Source organism: Panthera uncia, chromosome B4 (genome assembly GCF_023721935.1).
Source record: "Panthera uncia isolate 11264 chromosome B4, Puncia_PCG_1.0, whole genome shotgun sequence".
NCBI lineage: Eukaryota > Metazoa > Chordata > Mammalia > Carnivora > Felidae > Panthera > Panthera uncia.
The window spans coordinates 31,498,932-31,520,353 of NC_064809.1; the positions used below are offsets into that span (position 1 = coordinate 31,498,932).

Consider the following 21,422-nt stretch of genomic DNA (forward strand, 5'->3'; position numbering starts at 1 on the left):
CAGTATTCCCTGTGTGCCCTGCTCTGCCTGGTACAGAGGATATGTTCAACTCAGATGATTGAAAGAAGGAAATAAATGACACAGCCATAAGACATTTTTTATTTGTTTGTCATCATTCTTTACTTGCATAGACGTACATTTTCATTACAAGACTTCCATACTTTTTTTTTTTTTAATTTAAAACATTTTTTAATTTTAGAGTATGAGCAGGGGAGAAGGGCAGAGGGAGAGAGAGAGAGTCCTAAGCAGGCTCCATGCTAAGCGTGGAGCCCAGCGCAGGGCTCAGTCCTACAACCCTGAGATCATGACCTGAGCTGAAATCAAGAGTCGGATGCTCAATTGACTGAGCCACCCAGACACCCCTAAGACCTTCATACTACTTTTTTTTTTTTTAAGTGTTTATTTATTTTTGAGAGAGAGAGAGACAGAGACAGAATATGAGCTGGGAAGGGCAGAGAGAGAGAGACAGAATCTGAAGCAGGCTCCAGGCTCTGAGCTGTCAGCACAGAGCCCCATGTGGGGCTCAAACCCATGAACCATGAGATCCTGACCTGAGCCCAAGTCGAATGCTTAACCAACTGAGCCACCTAGGCACCTGTAGACCCTCATACTTCTAAGAGTAGTAGAGCAGTTCAAAATTGTAGGTCCTTCCTATACCAATTTATTTTTAATTGGAAGAAATGTCATAATGTGAGATTATAAGGCACACAGCACCCTTTAGATTCCTTTCTTTTGAATCTGGTGATCCCTCCTTTCTTCTTGAGGTTGATGTACTCCTTTAGTAGTTTTGACTACATTTGTGGGTAGGAGGCTGTTGTTGGGGTGATGGCAGTTATGTTAGGGCAGCTACTGCCTGGGACCACAGCCAGGTGTTCTTTTGCCTTTGCAGCTCTCTGCTGTGCAGACCCATCATCCTCTTTCCTTCTTCAACACTTTATGGTCTGATGAACACTCTCTGTCTGCCATGCTCCCCACTGGCCCACTGTCTGCTCTAGGTGGTATCTGTATTAAGTCATTAGGAGTTAGATTAGAATCTACTAAATTCTTTTCTCTGTGATATCAAAGAGATGTAAGCTGGCCTTGGATCCTTTTTCTCAGTGTTCAAAAGGAGACTGGAAAGTTTATCATAACAGAATGATAATGTAGTGCTTGCCTAATTAGATCTCTAATTAGCTGGCTAAAGTTAGGGGTATTCTGTCCAAAGCCAGACTGACGGCTCACTCAGTCTTTTCCTCACACAAATGGGATGTCATTGCAGTATTTCTTTTATGAGAGCCACTCAACAAAGAAGGGACCAGGGCTTCCTCTCAGGAGCAGGTGGGGTCCTGGGGAGTTGCCAGGTGAGAGAGAAATTAGTTAGCTTGGCCTACCTTGGTTTTTCATGCTATCATTTTGGCTTGTGGGGAAGAATTACAGTTCCTAGTAGCTTTTCCTTTTCTATACTATTTTATTTATTGTTTTAAAGATGTGAGAGCCTACTCTTAAGTACTAGGAGAAAGCAGCCAAACCACATCTTTTTAATTTTAACTAGGTATGGTTTATAGAGGTTCTTTTGCCTTAAAAAAGAATTTGTACAAAAATAAAAACTTATGTGTGTGTGCTTGTGTGTGTGTGTGCGTGCACATGTAATCTGTGTTCAAGAGTTCCTTGAAACAATTAAAGGAATAAAAACCACTGTTGAGTGACTTGAAGCCAAAGTAGAAGTGTTAAAATTCAGAAATAAAAATATGAGCCATGGTTTTTTTGCACATTCTTTCAGAAATACTGAAATTGAAAAAACTGTTTTGTGGCCTTCCTTTGTTTAGGGTCATATTTTTGTTCCTGGGCAGTGTTGAACTTCTCTGTCATGAGGGAACCAACCTTTTTGTACTCCTTTTATCTGGCATTTAGAAGCAGCTGACCCTGTGCCCTGCCGAGAATCTCTTCCATCTGAGCATTCCCATGACCTTTCTCTTGTCACCTTTCCCACATGTCCCGGTTCTCTTTGTTACCCTCTCTTGTGCTGTGTTCTACCATGCCCTTTTCTCCACCTCTCTGTCAGTCACTCTCTGTGTCTCCCTTACAGCTTATCAGGTTCCATAGGGAATATTTTTGCTGTTAGATATGGAAGAATCCATAGGACCCCAAAGCTTTTACACCAGTGATTTTCATAATTTTTTTTCTTTCGCTTACATACCATGGGAATTAATTTTGAAAAACTATGAACTCCTTGAACATTTTTATGTTTGCCAAAAAATTTTCATCCTATCCAAGGATGTAGTTTTTGATGTATTGTAAATATTGACATTTTAGAGTAAAACTATCTGTCTTTAAAAAAATGTTTCGGGGTGCCTGGGTGGCTCAGTTGTTTAAGCGTCCAACTTCAGCTCAGGTCATGATCTCACAGTTCGTGAGTTCAAGCCCCACGTTGGGCTCTGTGTTGACAGCTCAGAGCCTGGAGCCTGCTTCAGATTCTGTGTCTCCCTCTTTTTCGCCCCATCCCCACTCATGCTGTGTCTCTCTCTCTCTGTCTTAAAAATAAATAAAACATTTAAAAACATTTTTTTAATGTTTCAAATAAAATCTCAATACCTTAGTGATTTGATAATCCACCATAAATATACCATAATTTAAAAATGTATGAACAACTCTTCTTTAACAGTTGGAAATTTCATATGATTTCTTTTTCATTTTGAACTTGTATTTCCATGTCATTTTCTCCATAGAGTTTTATCCTAATGTAATATATATATTTTTTAATGTTTATTTTGGAGAGAGAGAGTAAGTGTGCACACATCCCTGTATGCAGCGGAGGGGCGGAGAGAGAGAGAGAGAGAGAGAGGGAGACAGAGAATCCCAAGCAGGCCCCAAGCTGCCAGCCCAGGGCCTGACACAGAGCTCAAACTCACCAACTGGGAGATCATGACCAGAGCTGAAATCAAGAGTCAGACGCTTAACCGACCGAACCATCCAGGTGTGCCTAATATAATATATTTCTATGGATAGGTCTGCTGCAAATCTGATCTGTCTTCCCTTGTTGGTTAAGGACATTTTTTCCCTTGCTGTTTTCATGATTCTTTCCTTGCCTGAGTATTTTGTGAATTTGACTATGATATGCCTTATTGATGGTTGATTTTTGTTGTATCTAATGGGAGTCCTCTGTGCTTCCTGGATTTTGATGTCTGTGTCTTTCCTCAGGTTAGGAAAGTTTTCTCCTATGATTTACTCACATACCTTTCTACTCCTATCTCTCTCTCTTTCTCCCTCTTCTGGGACCCCTATGATTCTGAGGCTGTTCCTTTTTACTGATTTCTCTAATTCTTAAATTGTGCTCTTTTGCCTTAATCTCCCTCTTTTTTTTCTGTTGCATTATTCTCCATAAGTTTGTCCTCTATATCACTGATTCTCTGTTCTGCCTCATCCATCCTTGCCGCCACGACATCCATCCATGATTGCAGCTCAGTTATAGAATTTTTTATTTCATCCTGACTAGCTTTTACTTCTTTTATCTCTGCAGAAAGGGATTCTAATCTATTTTCGACTCCAGCTAGTATTCTTATAATCGTGATTCTAAATTCTGGTTCAGACATCTTGCTTGTATCTGTGTTGGTTAAATCCCTGGCTGTCGTTTCTTCCTGCTCTTTCTTTTGGGGTGAATTCCTTCATTTCATTGTTTTGAAGGGAGAAAAGGAATTAATGAGGTAGAAAAACTTAAAATTAAAAAAATATTAAAATTAAAAAATTAAACACACACACACACACACACACACACGAAATCGAATAAATGATGCTAGATCCTAGGTGTGTTTTGGTCTGGGTGGTGAAAGTGGCTTGATAGAGAAAAAAGGGGGGAAAAAAAAGGAAATCCTTTGACAATTTGAAAAAATGAATACACTGAAGTAGACTAAAATGAAATGATGGAAGTAAAATAGAATTTGAAAAGATTTACACAGAAGTAAAGAATATAGTAGAAAAAAATAAAGAAAAATATTTTTAATAAAACTTGAAAATAAAAATGAATTTTTTCTCTTTCTGTATTCAAGAAAAAGAAAAGAAATGAAAAAGAAAAAAGGAAAAAAAGGAAATTGTTTGAATATTTGAAAAAGTGAATACACTGAAGTAGACTAAAATAAAATGATGGAAGTAAAATAGAATTTGAAAAAATTTACACAAAAGTAAAAAATATAGTAGAAAAAATTAAAAATATTTTAAATAAAAATTGAAAATAAAAATGAATTTTTACTCTTTCTGTATTCAGGAAAAAGAAAAGAAACAAAAAAGAGAAAAAAAAGAAAGAAAATTGAATAGATGGACCTGCTAACAGATTGAAATATGACTGAAATTACTATGTTTTCCCATAGAAGTCAGGCTATGAAGTGCTTTATACTCCATAAATTAAGTAGGTGGTGAGACTTGTGTTCTTGAAGAGTGAGGTTGGCCCAGATGGGCAGGGCTTAGTGTAATGGCTCTGTTCTCCACTAGATGGCGCTGCTAGCCTACTGGGGTGGATTGTCGTAGAGCTCATAGGTGTGTATGCGCATGCGCGGGAGCAGTGAAAGTGGTGTCACCCAACTACCCATTCTCTAGTATCAGAACTATGTTCTCCCCAATCAGCAATTGCGCACCCATCCTTTGTCTTCAGCTTTCGTCCACTCCCTGCTTTTTCACTGTCTGTGACCAAGCCCTAGGTAGTACCTCTCTTCCGAGTTTTGTCTCAGATATGGCTGTTTTCCCTGGCCCCTTACTTCTGAGGGACTGCGGCTTTGACCCATTCCACCCTTCTGTGGGGGGTCTCACCGAGCAATGGCCAAATGCCAGCTGCACCCAGGAAAGTTCCTGAGACCATGCTGCTGCTGATGACAAGAGACTGTGGCCAGGTGCCGGTGTGCCCCAGAAAAAGTTCAGGAGATAGTGTAGCAGTAGCGTTTCAGGGATTTTGGAAAATCACAACACACATCTGGCACCAGGCTTGACCCTTAACGATCTTGTTCCAGCGCCAGCCAATGTGGCCATTCTTCGGGGGTCTGTTGGGCCCAGGTGGCCTCACAGCCTCTATACCAAATGTCCTTCCAGCAGTGGAACCGCTTTTCCCCATGTGGCCCAAGAATCTCCTGGACCCCACTCTGCTCCTGGGGATTCGCCCTTCCCACCAGAGCACTGCCAGGTATCGAGCTGCAGAGTTGCAGACTGGGTGCTCCCCTTGTTTACAGTCTTAATGGAATTTAAGCCCTCTCCTTTCTCCTTTCTCCCTTTTTAGTTTAGTCCCTGTGGCTGTTTCCAATTTAACACTTTCTCTCCAGCTGCTTTTGGGGAGGGGTGCTTTTCCCGTATTCTCCACCCCACCCCCTCATTACCCCCATCTCTGTCCTTTCTCCCCCCGCAAAAACCGTTCTGTGCCCTCCGTGGCTTCTCTCTCCCCAAGTTCACCTCTCTGCACCGCGTACCTGCTAAATTCTGTGGTTCAGGTTGTGCAGATTGTTGTGTTAATCCTCAGATCAGTTTTCTAGGTGTGTAGTATCGTTTAGTGTTGGTCTGGCTATATTTCATGGACGCGAGACACACAGAAAACTTCCATACTGTTCTGCCATCTTGGCTCCCCCCAATGTAATATATTTCTAAAAGTCATTTATTACACTGTTATACTTCCATTCTATGAAAATATGGAACTAATTTTAATTTTTATTTCTCACAATTATGAGTATCTAAATGTTAAAAGTAAATTCTGGATTGATGTATCATTATTGTTATCATTAGCCCTTAGTCGATGGAAACAACACAAACATATTAAAATTTTAATGAATAATTATTGAACAGAAAAGTGAAATAATTTTTAGAAAAACATCTCTTACTGAGATGCTTCTATGTAAGAATATTACACATTACTGGAATGAGGTGTTAGTCATCATCAAATTCTTTGTTTTTATAGATGTAAGTGCTGAGGAACTTTGCTCATATACACAAATAACATGGGAATAGTAGGAGATTTGTTATAGTAATATCATTAAATGCTTTCTATTTCATCTGGTTCTTATGTAAAAAAATCTCCAAGTGATTTATCATCCAAAATAATTCCTAATAATCAGCTACAGTTCTGTCTTGTTCTCCTTCAGCTTTGTTGGCAGAAAGGAATTGGCATCCTTTGATTTGAAAGAGAATTTCTCACCCAGTTATAGAAACTTCTCACTTCTGCAGTTTCTGGGAAGTACACCAAAAAGACTTTACCAGACATATAAAAATGACTTTTAATTATATCTGTTGTTAAAGAATACCATTTGCATTTGGTGGCACTGGGTTTAACCTGATTGATACACTCAGGAGCCTTGGGAAAATAAATCTGTGATTCATTTCAGAACCCCTTGTTTGATTCCTCTGACCCGATTGCAGTCTGTATACCCCCCTAAAGCGGCGGTGATCTTCACTGTATCATGTTTTACTGCATTTACATCTCTAAGCCATGTACAGTGAGTAGCCCATAGAAGAAACTCTAATATATGTTGGATGAAACATCCCCATCTGTCCTTTTCCTCTGAACTAATGTTTTTAGCTTCTCTTTTGATTTAAATATATTTTTGTCAGAATGTTCTGTGTCCTTCACATGATCTTGTTGGCAAAGGTAGGCATCATTGTCAAACCAGACAGTCAAATCAGACTTACTTTCTGTCAGAAATGGTCTGATTTCATTTCTCTTCAATTCATGTCACGTGTCAGTACACATGCCCGCGACCACCTTCACTCTTCTGATCCTGGTAAATTTCCAGACAGGGATAATGAAGTATGTGTCTTGCCGGCAGCCTGCTGCACCTTCATGCTCATCCCTGTGCTCCCCTTGGCCTCTCCTTCAGAGCCTGCATCTTTGAAGGAGTCTAAACCTTGAAGAGGCCCGGTGCTAATAGAAACTGTCATCATTGTGTGGTATCTGTAGATTCGGAGCCAAAAGTCCTCACTGCACCCCTAGTAGAAATGTCCACAGGACTGGGTCGATTCCAGGCTGTGCTTTGGGTCATGGAACCTGGATTAAAGGCAGCAGACTCAGTCCTAGTGTCTTGTTTGTCCCCTTTGGTGCCGCTGCAGAGGTCTTTCATGTTGGGTTGGTGAATGCCCAGGATGGGTTGTCATGTCTTTTTTCTGAGACGTGGGAGAAAGGTAGCTGTGAAAGAGGAGGTGGGGATGGAGCCCCTGCCTCACACCTCAGCCATCTTCAGGAGTTCTTTGAACACTGCTGCTCTAATCCAGCCCTGAGTTTCCTTTGACAAGATCATCTTGGGGAAAGAATTATGAAAACTAGTATTGCCTTACCCTATCTTTTCCTTCTCGTCTGGGGGAGTAGAGGCCTAAGACATATCAGAAGTCCAGAGTAGTGAAATGCCAGTCCATAAGTATGGGGCTGACTGTGATTTTGTTCAGCCTGTGGCAAGCCCCTGCTTGCAGGGAATCATTCTTCTCCAATTTGGCAGCCAGGGCTCTGGGACTGACCTTAGGCTCTTCAGTGCCATTAGTTAGCTTTATAGTTATGTAATCTCCTGGGTCATATTTTCCTATAAATTGGCAATGATCATAGCTGTCATATTGGTAGATTGTTGTCATGAGGCAATAGGAAGATGTCTTGAACTTCTAGTAAGCACTCAGTCAGTGCTCACAGTCAGTGCCTACTCTTGTACATGTGAAGCAGATACTCGGGTCCCTCAGTGCTGATACCTGGGACTCCCCTGAGCCATCCTATCCCAGGACCTCAGGCAAGGAGAAGCCATCCCCTCTCTTGGCACTGTAATTATGTTTTCCAGATGTGTATTTCCCACCACCTGATAGACATTCCATCTGGCAATCCCACAAACCCCTCAAGGTTGTCATATCTAAATTGGAAGTCACCATCTTTTTTCTCCTGTCTACCTCCTCTTCCTGTTTTTTTCAAGGATAAACCCGTGGTCAGTCTGGGTCCACAACCAGCAGTCCAGGAGCCCTGTGATCAACGTCTTACATCCCATCTATCACCTAGATAGTTGGTATCTCTTCTTCCAGTGTCGTGACCCACAGCTCCTATTCCCTTGGTCTGTGACCACTGCCCTTTCTCACCTTCCTGTTTCCATCTCTGGAAGCTGCCAGAAGGAGTTTTCTGGCTGCCAGAAAGAGTTTTCTGAAACACAGTTCCACTAGGACCCCTCCTGCTCAAACTGTCCTTCTCCATCACCCACAAGGGACAGTGAGCCCTCGGCATGGCATGCAGTCATTCCCCTTGGGCCCTTTCTGCCTTCCCTGCCAATCCTCCTGTGCCTCCCACTGTGTGCTCCCACAGTTGCGTTGCTTCCAGTCCTGAAAGGCCAGTCCCTTTGCTCTGTCACACCACAGCTGATGCAGCATCCTCTGTCCTCAGTGCCCTTCCCTAAGTCTGCCTCTTAGGTGGTGCTTCCTGGACATTCCCACATTTCACCCATTCTGATGGACATTTCCCCCATTCTGATGGACATTTCCCCAAATGTAACATCTCTGAAATCAGGACAGGCAATGGCTTCTCAAAATTTAGTTGGCAGGATTTTTTTTTCCTTTCTTAGTGGCAAATAGAATAAAGGTGTACCATAAAATCAGTGGCATTAAATGCAGTGGGGTTTGTATATTCCCGTATTGTGGAGTTGATTTTTTTTATTGTTGTTTGTAAATAAAGAAATAGTGGGTTGATGTATCCACTAAATTCCATGTTGCTTTAGGATAGAGACTGTTTTCCTCATTTTGCATTCTGTGTACCAAGCACAGAAGCCAGCAGGTAGAAGAAACTTAAAAAGAAAATGTTTTGAATGAATAAAGTAATGAAAGAATGAAGCCAGGGAATCATGATCCATCCTGGGCAGACATGCTACAGCATTGTGACAGTCTCCGTGACAAAGTGGCTTTCTGTTTTATGCCGCAGCATCACTTTCTTCCACGTTTCCTAACTTTAGTAAAAACACATTCATTACTTGAGAGCAGGAGAATGTAGGTTTGTTTTAGGCTTAGGCAGTGTATTTGGACTTCCCCCTCCCAGGTCTGAACTTGACAGGACCATCCCAGCTTCAGGACAGCTCCCCTGTTTCTACAATCATTTCTTGACTTAATGAAGTAGGGTGATGTGGGGACTCTTGGCCATACTAAGCCCTGTAAGTTAAATGGACAAGGGAGGTCTTTTTTGGGCTCTGTGACCCACTTTTCTTGGAAACATCGCCTTGCTCCAGTGTCTGATCTCTTGGGCCTTCCATTCTGGAGAAAGCTGTTTGCACAGTACAAACTCCGCTGAAATCAAATTAGACCCAGCATGTCAGTTTTTCCTTAATATGCCTTTTACTTTATTGTCTCTCCTAACCTAACCTATCTGTGCTTTTCCCAGATTTAGTCGTCAGAAAATTGCTTAGTGAGCTGAGACCCAGAGCAAAGGCTTGGGGTGGTAATTCATCCCAGGTGGGGTGGAGCTTCATGCCATCACCACAGCTGTATTCTGTTGTTAGCCTGTCGCCCTCTGGCGTGTTGGTAATGATAAACTCTTTTCAACAAACAACTTTCAGCTCTCCTTTTTAAACTGTGAGGACCTTCAGTCTCCCTTCATTTAGCACAAGCTGACCCTTTCTGTCCTTGTCACAGCCCCTCATGTTTGTAGCCTACCTTACATGGTTGGAGTTTGTGGTGAGCTGCTCCATGACAAATAGATGGCAGCTGAATTCCATTGCTAAGTCTGAGTCAGTCAAGTACCAAGTCAGTACCAAGAGCAAATAATACCTTGGAAAGATTTCCTGAAGATAGTCTTGTTTTAAAGCACAACCTTCTGGAATCAACCAGCTGCAAGTTTACATCCATCACTGTCTGTATGATCTTGTGCATCTGATCCATATGGTCTTCCTGAACCAAAGTAGATGAGAGTACCTCCTCATGACCTTGTCAGGGAGACCAAATATGTAATCTATCAAAGCTCTGAGTGCAGTACCTAAGAGAGCATAGGTTCTCAGTAGGTGCGGTCCTTATTCTGGGATGTAGGTACTCATTTGCTCACTTGGACTGAGTTTCTTCCCTGACCTCGGTCTCTGCCATCTTAGCATGTATCAGATGTGGGTCCTTCTTTATGCTGACTGCAGTTCAGTCCTTCACGCTGAACACTGGGTGTGACTGGGAAGAGAAGTGATGACTGACTACCAGTGGAAGAGTGAAGGGTGGTGTCTGGGTTCTGCTGTGCCCAGGCCCATCTTTTTCTGTCTACATTTCTTGATACAGATAAGTCGACCCTCTCATTTACAAGTTGCTTCCACACACCTTGGAAGCAAACCAGGAAGAGGTCAGATAGCAAACAGCATTTGATAGCAGCCCTTTATAAAAACCATACAGAGCACTTTGAATCTCACCTTCAAAAATCAAGTGAGGGGTGTCTGGGTGGCTCAGTTGGTTAAGTGTCTGACTCTGTGGCTCAGGTCATGACCTCATGGTTCGTGGGATTGAGCCCCACGTCAGGCTCTGCACTGTGACAGCACAGAGCCTGCTTGGGATTCTCTCTCTCCCCCTTTCTCTGCCCCTCCTCTGTTCTCTCTGTCTCTGTCTCTCTCAAAATACATGAATAAATTAATATTTAAAAAAATCAAGTGATAACTTCACCACCATGTACCAGAATAGATTTCTGGTAGGTCAACTAGTTGTAGGTTAACAGTGATGCATATAATTATAAATATCTACAAACAGTATAAGTGAATGTTAATCTCATAATGGGGAAGGGGGCATGTAAGCTTGTAAGACCAATAGGAGAAATTGCCTAAACTTGAGAACTTGTGTCAAAATGCATCATAAAAATTAAACCATCAAATGGGAACAATATTTTAATACTTAACGACAAAGGATTAATATACTCTTATGTACTAAAGAATTGTCATACAAACAATGACACTGCTAACACCAACAGAAAAATGGTCAGTATTTCTGTTGGTGTGCTGATATATGTGCACATACATGTTTGCACATGTTTATATATAAATATATTAAAATGCAAAAATGCACATGGCACATCTGTGTAAGTATGTATAGAGAAAAGACTTCCTTTGATACGAAGCACACTAAAATACTAAGTTATCTCTGGGTTGTTGGATTATATATTTTTCTTTATGTTTCTCTATATTTTCCTGATTTAAATTTTTATTTGTATTTTTTTCTTTATACTGCTCTACATTTTCCAATTTTTTTTTACGGTAAGCATACATTTATAATCAGCAAAGTTCTAAAAGAATCCATTTTATTTATATTTCTGTGCTTCTGAGTAAATCCTTTGACCCTCCAAATGTATTCTCCAAGGTAAACAAAACATTTAAAGTTAGTTGGTAGTTTATTAGATGGACACTTGATCTTTGAATGGTTTTCTCCATAAACCTATGGAGAACCGTTACTTTTGTCACCTATTCTGTCTTCTGGAATCTTCTGTTTTCCACAGCTGATCTGCCCTAGATGTCTTTGCAGTTCTTCTTACCTTTTCATTTTTGTTTTATCTGCCTTGCTTATTTAGATTTCACTTTGAATGTAGAGAATGCCCCCTTCCTCTATACTCACGTTTAAAAATAAATGCTGGTGTAGGACAATTCAGAGTGGGCCAGAGTTCTTGGGAAAGGTGCAGGAGGGGCACCTTGTTGGGTACTGACCTCATCAGGATGCCCAGTGCAGGGCCTGTACGCATGGGGTGAATGTTCCTACACAGCACAAATCTGTGCCTGCCATTGGTGTTCATGACTTACATCCCTGGCAGGCTATGAGCTTAGAAAGGCTGGAACCTCAAATCATCTATGCATTTGCCTTCAAGCTGTGCTTTCTAACGGTACTCAATGGTTGTGTTTTGAATTAAGTGAATGATTGAATTCACTGAATTATTGAAAACTGTGGAAATTGTGTGGTAGTCTCAAACTTATTATAAGAAAAATTAATATGAACTTTAATTGTTTAAAGCATGATCCATGCTTACCCACAGGAAAAAAGAAAGGAAAAGAAAAAAATTTATTTTGAAACAAATTTTTGTGGTCCCAATTGGCTCTGCTATCCCAGCAATCACTTTTACATCTCAAAACAAAATTCTGTAATTCTCTACATTGTCATCAAGGCCTCCCTGTGTGGCCTGCCAGTCCCTCACATTCAGAGTAATTAATAAGCTAAATAATTTTTCTTTGTGGAGTAGTTTAGCTCTATTCATATCAGATACTAATTATCTGTTGTCAAATGGAACTCATTTCATTCAGGTTACAGGCACCGGGGACACTGCCTTGGGAGGGAGGGTAGTGCAGAGAAAGGAGCCTGGGGAACCCAGCAAGCCATCCCTGTCTTTTCCCTTGTAGTCACTCCTTGTCTGGGCCTGCAAGGGCAGCTTCCTCATTGTCAGAGGAAGGAGGTTGGCTTACCTATTTAAGGACTTACTTAGTCCTCACATTTTGTGTCCACTTGCCATTGGGAGATCTATTTTAGAGATGGAACAGGGAAAACCAAGATAATTTTTTAAATGCCTATCTATACAAGAGATTAGCTGAAATTGCATTTAGGTTGTTAACAAATCCTCAGCAATTAGGCTTTTTTTTTTTTTTTTTTTTTTTTTTTTTTTTGAAAATTGTATTCTTGGGGCGCCTGGGTGGCTCAGTCGGTTAAGCGTCCATCTTCAGCTCAGGTCACGATCTCACGGTCCGTCAGTTCGAGCGCTGCGATGGGCTCTGGGCTGATGGCTCAGAGCCTGGAGCCTGCTTCCGGTTCTGTGTCTCCCTCTCTCTCTGCCCCTCCCCCGTTCATGCTCTGTCTCTCTCTGTCTCAAAAATAAATAAACGTTAAAAAAATTTTTTTAAATAGAAAATTGTATTCTTAAAAGTAGAATTTTTCTTCTGTGACATTGTGACAAGGGAATGTCACATAGCAACCTAAGTGAAGTTTTGGCTCTCTTGGATTACAGACTCTGCCATTTTCTCCTCATTTTATCTGGAGAAGACCTTTAATGCTAACCGTAGCGTCTTTGCTGATTTTAGAGGGCTTATTTTTAAAACCTCAAATACGTTTTCTACTTAAGTCATTATGGACTATTTTAATAGCTACTTAAAAATTCTCTTAAACCATCATAGATGGGATCAAAGGAGATAGCTATTATTTCTTTCCCAGGAAAGTGAGATTTATAATTGACACCAATTTATTGCCTGTTTTTCCAACAAAGCAAAATATGACTATTAGTCTCTCAATTATGTAAGAACTCTGAGGACTCCAGAGATTTTGATTGATAGGTTATTAGTAACCAAAAATATCCAAGTTTAAAGATGATTAAAGCTAATATCAGAAATGAATTGGCATATTGCTTATCCCATTACACAAAACAAAATGTGTAAAAGCCATTTCAATTTCAGAGCTGAGTAATGGCCTCAGTGGTTTCAGATTTATTTTAAAGACAGATTTGGATTTAGGTAATATAATTCATCTTTTTTTGGTGATACCATTGTAAGAGGTTCCACTTATTTTTAGTATTTTTTCTCCTATGGTAGTATCTTAATCCTGCTCCTGCTAGCTTAGGGGAAAAGGAATAATTAATTGTAAGGGCACCAGGGTATCCGAGAAACCTTACAAGTCATTGGAAGTAAGGACTAAAATCCATTAGGAACTAAGGAAGCACCTACCTTCCCCTCATCACTCTCCTGGCTTCCATTCATCTCTGCATGGCAGCTGTGTTGGAGATCAAGACTAACCACCACCCCCCAAAAGTTTTGCTTATTCAGTAGGAGGAGTCATAGCTCTCAAAGTATAGTCATACACATGGCTATGGCTTATTACAAAGAACATATACAAAGCAAAATCAGCACAAGGAAAAGGTGCATGGGCAAAGTCCAGAGGAAACCAGGGACAGGCTCCAAATAGAGTTCTGCAGGATGCACTAGGTTTTCCCAGTGACAACTCGTGACGTGCTGGCCAGGGAAAGTCCTTAGAGATCCAATGCCCAGGATTTTTACTGAGGACTGGCTAAGTAAGCAGCCTCTGCCTAGTATGTACCAAAATTCTAGACTCCCAGGAGGAAAGCAGGCATACAGCATAAGCCATATTGTTTGTGCAGTGAGACACTTTTAACAGTTATGGAATGGTAGGAACCATCCCCAAATCCATATTCCCAGGCACCTCTCTTTCAAACAAGCCATTTTAGAGATGGCAGTCAGACCTTCTGTGTTCACTCTTTTCTGCACAGGAGATGCACTTCATCCCGCCCACCCCATACCGTCAGATAAGGTGCTGGCAGTGATGGCTAGCAGCAGCAGGTTCCCAGGAGAGAGAATTAGCCCAGCTAGGAATGGGTACCTACCTGGTTCCAGGCAGTTATGGCCAGGGTCACCTAGTACAAGCATGGGTATTGGGAGTTATTTTTGTTTGTGTAGGGACTGACAATTGGTTTGGGAATTCAGGAGACACTCCATCACGAACTCAGTCATAGGTATGCATGTGTGGAAAAGCCTCTCAGATACAATGTAGACTTGATTTTGCAAAGGCCCTCTTAGCGGTGGCATCACAAAATAATACAAAATACAAAATAATGATTCAGGCCCTGTGAACCCAGATTTTGGATCAGATTCAGCAGGCCCAGTTGCTCTGAGGGAAATAGGGTAATATGTAGGTATTTATTTGTATAATAACAGTGAGGGCCTAAGATAATTCTGTAATAGATTTGGATACTTTATCCTTGGGTATTTTACAATTGTTCATGAAGTTTGGTTTTTACTATTCTAATTTGAACCGGTTGGGCTTCATGGAAATCTCCTGATTCTTCCCTCAGATTTATATTTGTAGAAGATGTACAAGAAGAGTATATACTTTTACAGTATTCCTACTTGTTTAGTGTGGTTTTGTTTTATTTTTGGTTACAAACTTTCTTGTTAAAACTTTCAGCCCATACTATTGAAGATTCTCCTCTGTTTTTGATTAATTCTTAATTTTTCCAGTAGCATCCATAAAGAAGCTCTAATATTCCTTGAAGCATGGATATCTTTTATCTGCTGGAGGCTGGGTGATACAGGGCATTAAGGTGACCTTGGAGGCAGTTCCCATAATTGGGAGACACAGAGCCTCTGCACAAACCTATTTCTGGATGCCCTTGGAAGGACTAAATGTCACCCAAGGAATTTGCTGGAAAGCCCATCAGGTCTACTGCCTGTATAGAAAGTGTTTCCAGATCCCTTCAGCCAATGGAAACCACCACAGAAATGTCATCCTACCCCTATGTGGTAAAGCAGCTCTGACTAGATGCATAATAATTTAGTACTGACATGCACATGTGCACACACACATGCACGCAAAGTATGTATGCCAGGAAGTTCAAACCCAGTGCTTCCTGTTAGATCCTGACTTTTCTTTTGTTATGGTTCACATGTGGGTGACGCTTCTTTGGAATTAGGTCAGAAGAAACCCTGCAGCCTCCACACTGTGAATAGCAGACACTGTTGTATATGCACTTGAGCTCCCTGTGTGTGTGTCTGGTCTCCAGCATGGCCAGGGTGATTCACAGTCTGTGTGCTGTGCATGTCAGTGGCCTGCAGATGAATCCCTCTGATGCCAAGTGTAGGCACCTTCTCCCAGCAGCATCCTCAGGCTGGTTTTTGCTTTGTATCTCAAATATCTTTGACATAGGAAGAGGGACAGCAGTCATTCCAGGGATATTAGGACTTCTCAGGAAAACAAATGTTTCCTTGTGAATTGAAAACAGAATGTAAACATAGGAAAACATTTCACAGGCCCCTCAGTCAGAGCAGCTGAAGGGCTTTTGAAAACTAGTGAATCTGCATTTGGGTCATGGCCTGCCAAGAAAAAAGTCCACCTCAGATGAGGTGGATTTGTATGCTATTATTTCAGGATACCCTGAGATAGCATTATTGATTCCCAGGGACCAAGGATGTCATCTCCTTGAAGGAGGCCCATTCTTCATATCCTCTGCAGTGACCTACTCAATAAATGTGTCAGCTGACTATTATGTACTCTCAGAAGTAAGTCTTCAGGAAAGAAGAGGCAAAACTCAATTATACTAAATAGTTTTAATAATCCTCTGAGCTCCCTGTCACCCTTCTATATCTTTGGGGCTGAGGACCCCTACTTTGGGGAACACTAACACTGGTGTAAGGAAGGCTGAGCCATTCAGTATAGTCCATGCTGCATAGACAGCAATAGGAGAAATGATCTTTTAGACAGGGCAGTGTTTTTTGTTTTTTTTCTTGGTGGTTGTTTTTTTAATGTTTATTTATTTTTGAGAGAGAGAGACAGCGAGTGGGGAAGGGTCAGAGAGAGAGGAAGACACAGAATCCAAAGCAGGCTCCAGGCTCTGAGCTGTCAGCACAGAGCCCAACGTGAGGCTTGAACCCATGAACTGGGAGATCATGACCTGAGCCGAAGTCGGACGCTTAACCTGAGCCACCCAGGCACTCCAGGGCAATGTTTTTTTATTGTGACTTTTACCAGCCTTTCTGAGGGAGAGGGTGCTGCAGGATGCTCCAGGAGGCCGCCTAGTGAAAAGCCTGGTTTTTATTCATTAGCACCCAGCACGGAGAGTAATTGGGTTCGGTGATAAAGAGCACCATTGATGTACATTATCTTTCCCTGGTCTTAATGCTATGTTATGGGTATTGTTGTTAAATATTTCACCTAGATTTTAGGGACCTTAATGGGTCTGGTGGGTTAGAAACAAGTATTCTTATTATTGATTAATCATCTTAAATTAATGGATGCATATAGGTTTTGTGAGAAATTTACTAATTAATATATTGTTTAGTTACTGGAAAGCTGTCACCATTCAGTTAATCATAGCTGCAGTTGTTTTGTTAGGGTGCTATACCTTAAGTGGGTGTATGGTTTGCTCTGTTAGCCAAGTTCAGATCTGCATTTGTGCAGGTCACATAGTCTTATAAATAGGAATTGAGCAACTAGGTATGTTGGTTGATGGAAGGATGGGACTGTGACACAAGAGGCCCAGTCCTCTCAACGACCTGCAAGGGGTTGGCATGCAGGCATGTAACATTTCTGTTGCATCTTTTGTCTTCACAGTGAGAGAAAAACGCAAGAGTCTCTTCATTAACCATGTAAGTGAAGCTGTCTCCTTGTGTTCTTCATAATGATTATACTGTGTAAAGAGCTTAAATAACCATGTCTGTAATAGGTGCAGATGGTTCATGTATTTTATCAGTACGTGGAAGAATGTGAAGAATGTTATGATGTACTCACTTTGGTTTGTAATTGGACAAGCATGGCTTGATATTTCCATTGCCCCAAGGGTTTTTTCAGAAGCCCCAAACTGCAGTTGTTCATGGGAAGATGTGTGTGAACAACACCATAGCACATACTATGCAGGTACAAATGAAAGCCGCTTCTTTTAAATTCCTCATTCTCTCCTTCTTCTACCCCAACTCCCAAATTACTATTTTTTTGTCTGTAACTCACTTCTATTTGAATAAACACAGAATTATTTCAAAGAGGCTATCTGCCTCCACACACTCTTTCCTCTCCTCAATTGTTATTTATAGATCCTCTAGTAGAGTTTATGTGTTCTTTTGCTCACAGAAGAATAAACTTGATAACTCTTTAGTTTTAAAAGGATTACAAAAATTCAGCTCTAGACTTTTGGCCGTCCCAAGCTGTATCTCCATCCCCTGCTGGCCAGGCATAAAGTGTCCCTGTGAGCTACTTTGTTGTTCCTCCTTGAGCAGCAGATGCAACTGGCTGGCTACATCTCTGCTCCACTCATCCTCCCACTAACCTCCCCACCTCATGATACCCCAGCTTGTACCCTGCAGGAGTGTGGAGACCTGCCACTTTCCTCTCCCTCCACATAGATGTCTCTTCATTTAGGAAGGAAAACTGTCTCCATGAGGTATGGAATGGTGAAGTAGGTAAAATTTACCAAAATAAGTGTGCTATAAATGCTCATACTGAAAAAAGGAATGATGTATTTGACCTTACAAGGGTTTTTCCTCAAAATTTCTAGACTGTCTGTATGTGTCGATTATGAAGTATATGGCACTGAGGCTGTGTTAAAGAGACTTATAGCTATAATACTGCCTTCTCTGACCTTTAGAAATCTGGAAAAATGCAGTTGAAAAGAAATTCATAAGCTGGGCCCATGCTCTCAAGGGGCTCCATGCTTGGCCATTAGGAGGTCAGTAATTCCTTCTTAGGCAGTGTCAGTGTATATATGCATGTACAATGTTCAAAGGTTCAGAGAGGGGGTCTGTAGTTTTTTTTTCAGATTCTTAAAGCATTCATGACCTCTTCCCTGGCCTTCTCAAATTTTGAAGCATCAATATGTAAAGCATCTCTGAAGTTAAATGTTATGTCACAAGGAAAATATATACCTTTCTTTAAAAAAGTGGTATATACCTAGACATAGAAATTTGAGTGATTTGAACTAATTTTATAAATCCTTACTTTTCATCTATTTGCCTGCTGGATGCTCTTGGATACTTTCTGACTCATTAGCACGTCTGCCAAGGGACTTGCAAGGGAAAGAGGAACTGATACTGCAGTCACGCTACCTTTACATTGCAGCTGTATTAAGGTGTTTTGAAGAAAGAGGAAGAACATGCCACCCTGTTCTGATTGTGGCTAGCAAGACAGTGTTGTGCTCTCATAGTGCTAATCTGCAGATCTGTTTTTATATTTTCTCCCACTTAACATCACACTTTGTGTTGTATACAGACATGGCACACACTGAGTAAATATCTCTTGGGCTCAGAATATGGATTAGAGTGGTGGGCTATGTGTTGTAACCCAGCTCAGCCCTCAGACTCTTACTATAAAACCTCTCATATCCTGACACAAGGAGTGAAATCACACAGTTGTTGAAATCTGCTCACATGTACTTGTTCCTGCATAAAAGAAATCTCTGTGCTGTCTTATATAACAGATGACTGTGCAACAGCATGACCCTCCAGTTCATGAATAGACCAGTTGCATAGTAGCATATTGGCTCTGCCTGTGCTGGGAAAAGCCATTGGAATGTGCTATTCCAACCAACTGAAATGTCATTTGAGTGAAATTACTGCAGATTCATTTAGGCTTATAAACCAACTGTGCTTTTCAGATTTTGAGACACTTGGGTGTTATAAGTTAGAGCAGTAGACAAAGGATGAGTCATCATCAACAGTACAGTCTATTGAGTATTTTGCCATGTTTGTGCCAGGCTGTTCTAATTGGTTTAACCTGTTTACTCAGTAACCATGCTAGGTAGGTACTATTTATCATTTACATTTTACAGATGAGGAAAGTGAGGCACAAAGCAGTTAGCCAAATAAACAGTGGAACGAGAATTGGGACCCAGGTGATCTGGCTCCAGAACTCCCCTCTTAGCTCTCATCCCTATATACTGTTTCTCAGAGGATGTTGCCAGTTCTTGCCAGTTCCCATTTGAATGGAGGTTTAGCTTCTTTATCTGAAGTTAGAGATAATTTAATTTTTATGGGATAGTTTGTAGGACTCATTTCTGAATACGGGCCCTAACCAAAATTTGGTATCTAATTTGTTGTTAAACTGTGAAATGATGGTTATTCTTTGCCCTTGCTTATAAAACACTTTGTTTTTTATTTGCTTTATTGTGAGGGATATTGTTTCTTTAATTTCTCCTTCGAGTTTCTGAAGAACCTACTTAGTACATGTTGCTAAGATAATCTACAAAGAGGCTACTGTTTAGGAAAAATGAAAGCAGTGGCTATAGGTAAGCCATTTGAGAATGGTGGGGGTAGTCAGCTCCCCTTCTGGATAATGATGACTTCAGGGGAAATAACTTCCATCAAGTGGAGAAGAATAAGATTTTTCTGGCTCCTAGCTATTGGTACCTTAGTAAGTGACAGGAGTAGACTTTGGGAACAATCTACAGGGAAAGGATCTACAGTTAGAGAATGGAACCCCAGGCTGGAAAAGAGATGGGCCTTTAATTGCCTGAGAAGAGTTAAGACAGTTATAAAGGAATAAGTAAAAGGAAGCTGCTTTTAAAAGAATTATTATAAGTTCTAAAGCTTGAAACCATTTGAGGGTAAAGTTCTCTGGTATTTTGACAGTTAAATTAGGGTGAATTATAAAGATTAGTATTAGAATCATCATCTATATTTTAGATGTAATTAGTATTAACAGTTGTAGGAAAATTTAGTACATTATGAAAGACACTTAGGTTATTAAAAGAGGGTGGGCTAAAGAGCTTTACTTAAAGCTCTTATTCAACATTTGCTAAAGTTTTGGCTTTGCTTTTTAAGGTTAGCTACTTTAATGAATCTTTTAATTAAAATGTGAAAATCTCTGATTATAAATTGTGAGTAGCATTGCAAGTATCTAGAGTCTGGAATCACTTTTGAAACTTAGGGAAAACTCATGCCTTTTACTTTGGTCTAATTTTTCTATGACATCCTTTTGCTACTTGGTGATGGCATACCTAAAGTGAATTGATCATTCTAAGAAGTCTTTAAAAAAAAAAAAAGATATAAAAAGAATGAACAGGAAGTTGAGTGGCTGGCCTACCTTACTCTCATGCAAAACTGTTACAGTATTTGTCTTAATAATGAGACAGGTGATAGTTCTAGGAACTTGGTGAGAGAATAAAATAACTAAAGGGTGTTATTTATCAGTTAAGCAACAGGCACACTTTTAGCTGGACTTGGAGCCAAAAGGATTTTGCTCGAGTCCTAGACCTACCACCTGATAACTTGGGGACCTTGAAAAAGTCTCCGTCTCTTAGAATGGGTCATAATTCCTGGCCTGCCTGACTCAGATGATATAATAGAAAGGAAGGTGATTTTCAAACTAATTTTAACACTGTATAAATATGCTGATGTTATTACTGTTACTGTCTATTAGAGTATAGGTAAATTCTGTTTAATTTTCCAAGTTCAATATCAAAACTGATGAAAGTCTTTCTGGTATTTTGAGTATGGATATAGTGTTTTCATAATTGTTAAGATCAGAGTGGAATATATTCTATTCAACTTTGTTTGAGAATATTATTGTAGAGAGTTCACAGTCCTCTTAAGTAGTAGAATTCTGAATTGATTTCTGCCTTCTAGCTTTCTGCCTTCTAGCTTTGAAGATCTTATCTTTGGGATAAGAGTAGATTCCTTCTACAATGTGTCTCTTCTGGCTATACTCTTCATCTGTTAACCCATAGAAGCCCAAGAATGAAGTGAGTTTGATTCAGGAACTGAAATTTTAAAAATTCTAAATCTTGTTTTGCTTCTTTGGGAAATTTGCTCTTAATATAACACAAACTTATTGACTAACTGTTATGTTAACATCAACACAATATGCTTGGACAGTATGAAAGAAGCCTCATTACGATTTTAATCTCAGTAAGAATCTAAAAGTCCGGGAAGATTAAAGAATCCAACTTACATTTTGAAATAATTTCAAATTTATAGGAAAGTTGTAGTAATACAAGAGTACAGAATTTTTACAGCTCACCAAGGGAACCTTAGATACTCTGGTTCTTA

General features: G+C 40.4%; 1 protein-coding gene across 5 annotated transcripts in view; it reads left to right on the forward strand.

Moving 5' to 3' along the window:
* CCNY (cyclin Y) overlaps positions 1–21,422 on the forward strand; it is a 310,156-nt gene that overhangs the window by 235,552 nt on the left and 53,182 nt on the right. For all 5 annotated transcript variants that reach the window (XM_049627004.1, XM_049627003.1, XM_049627005.1 and 2 more), the window contains one exon: positions 16,999–17,033. In XM_049627004.1, the coding sequence (XP_049482961.1) occupies positions 16,999–17,033 (35 nt within the window). The remainder of the gene's footprint in view (positions 1–16,998; positions 17,034–21,422) is intronic.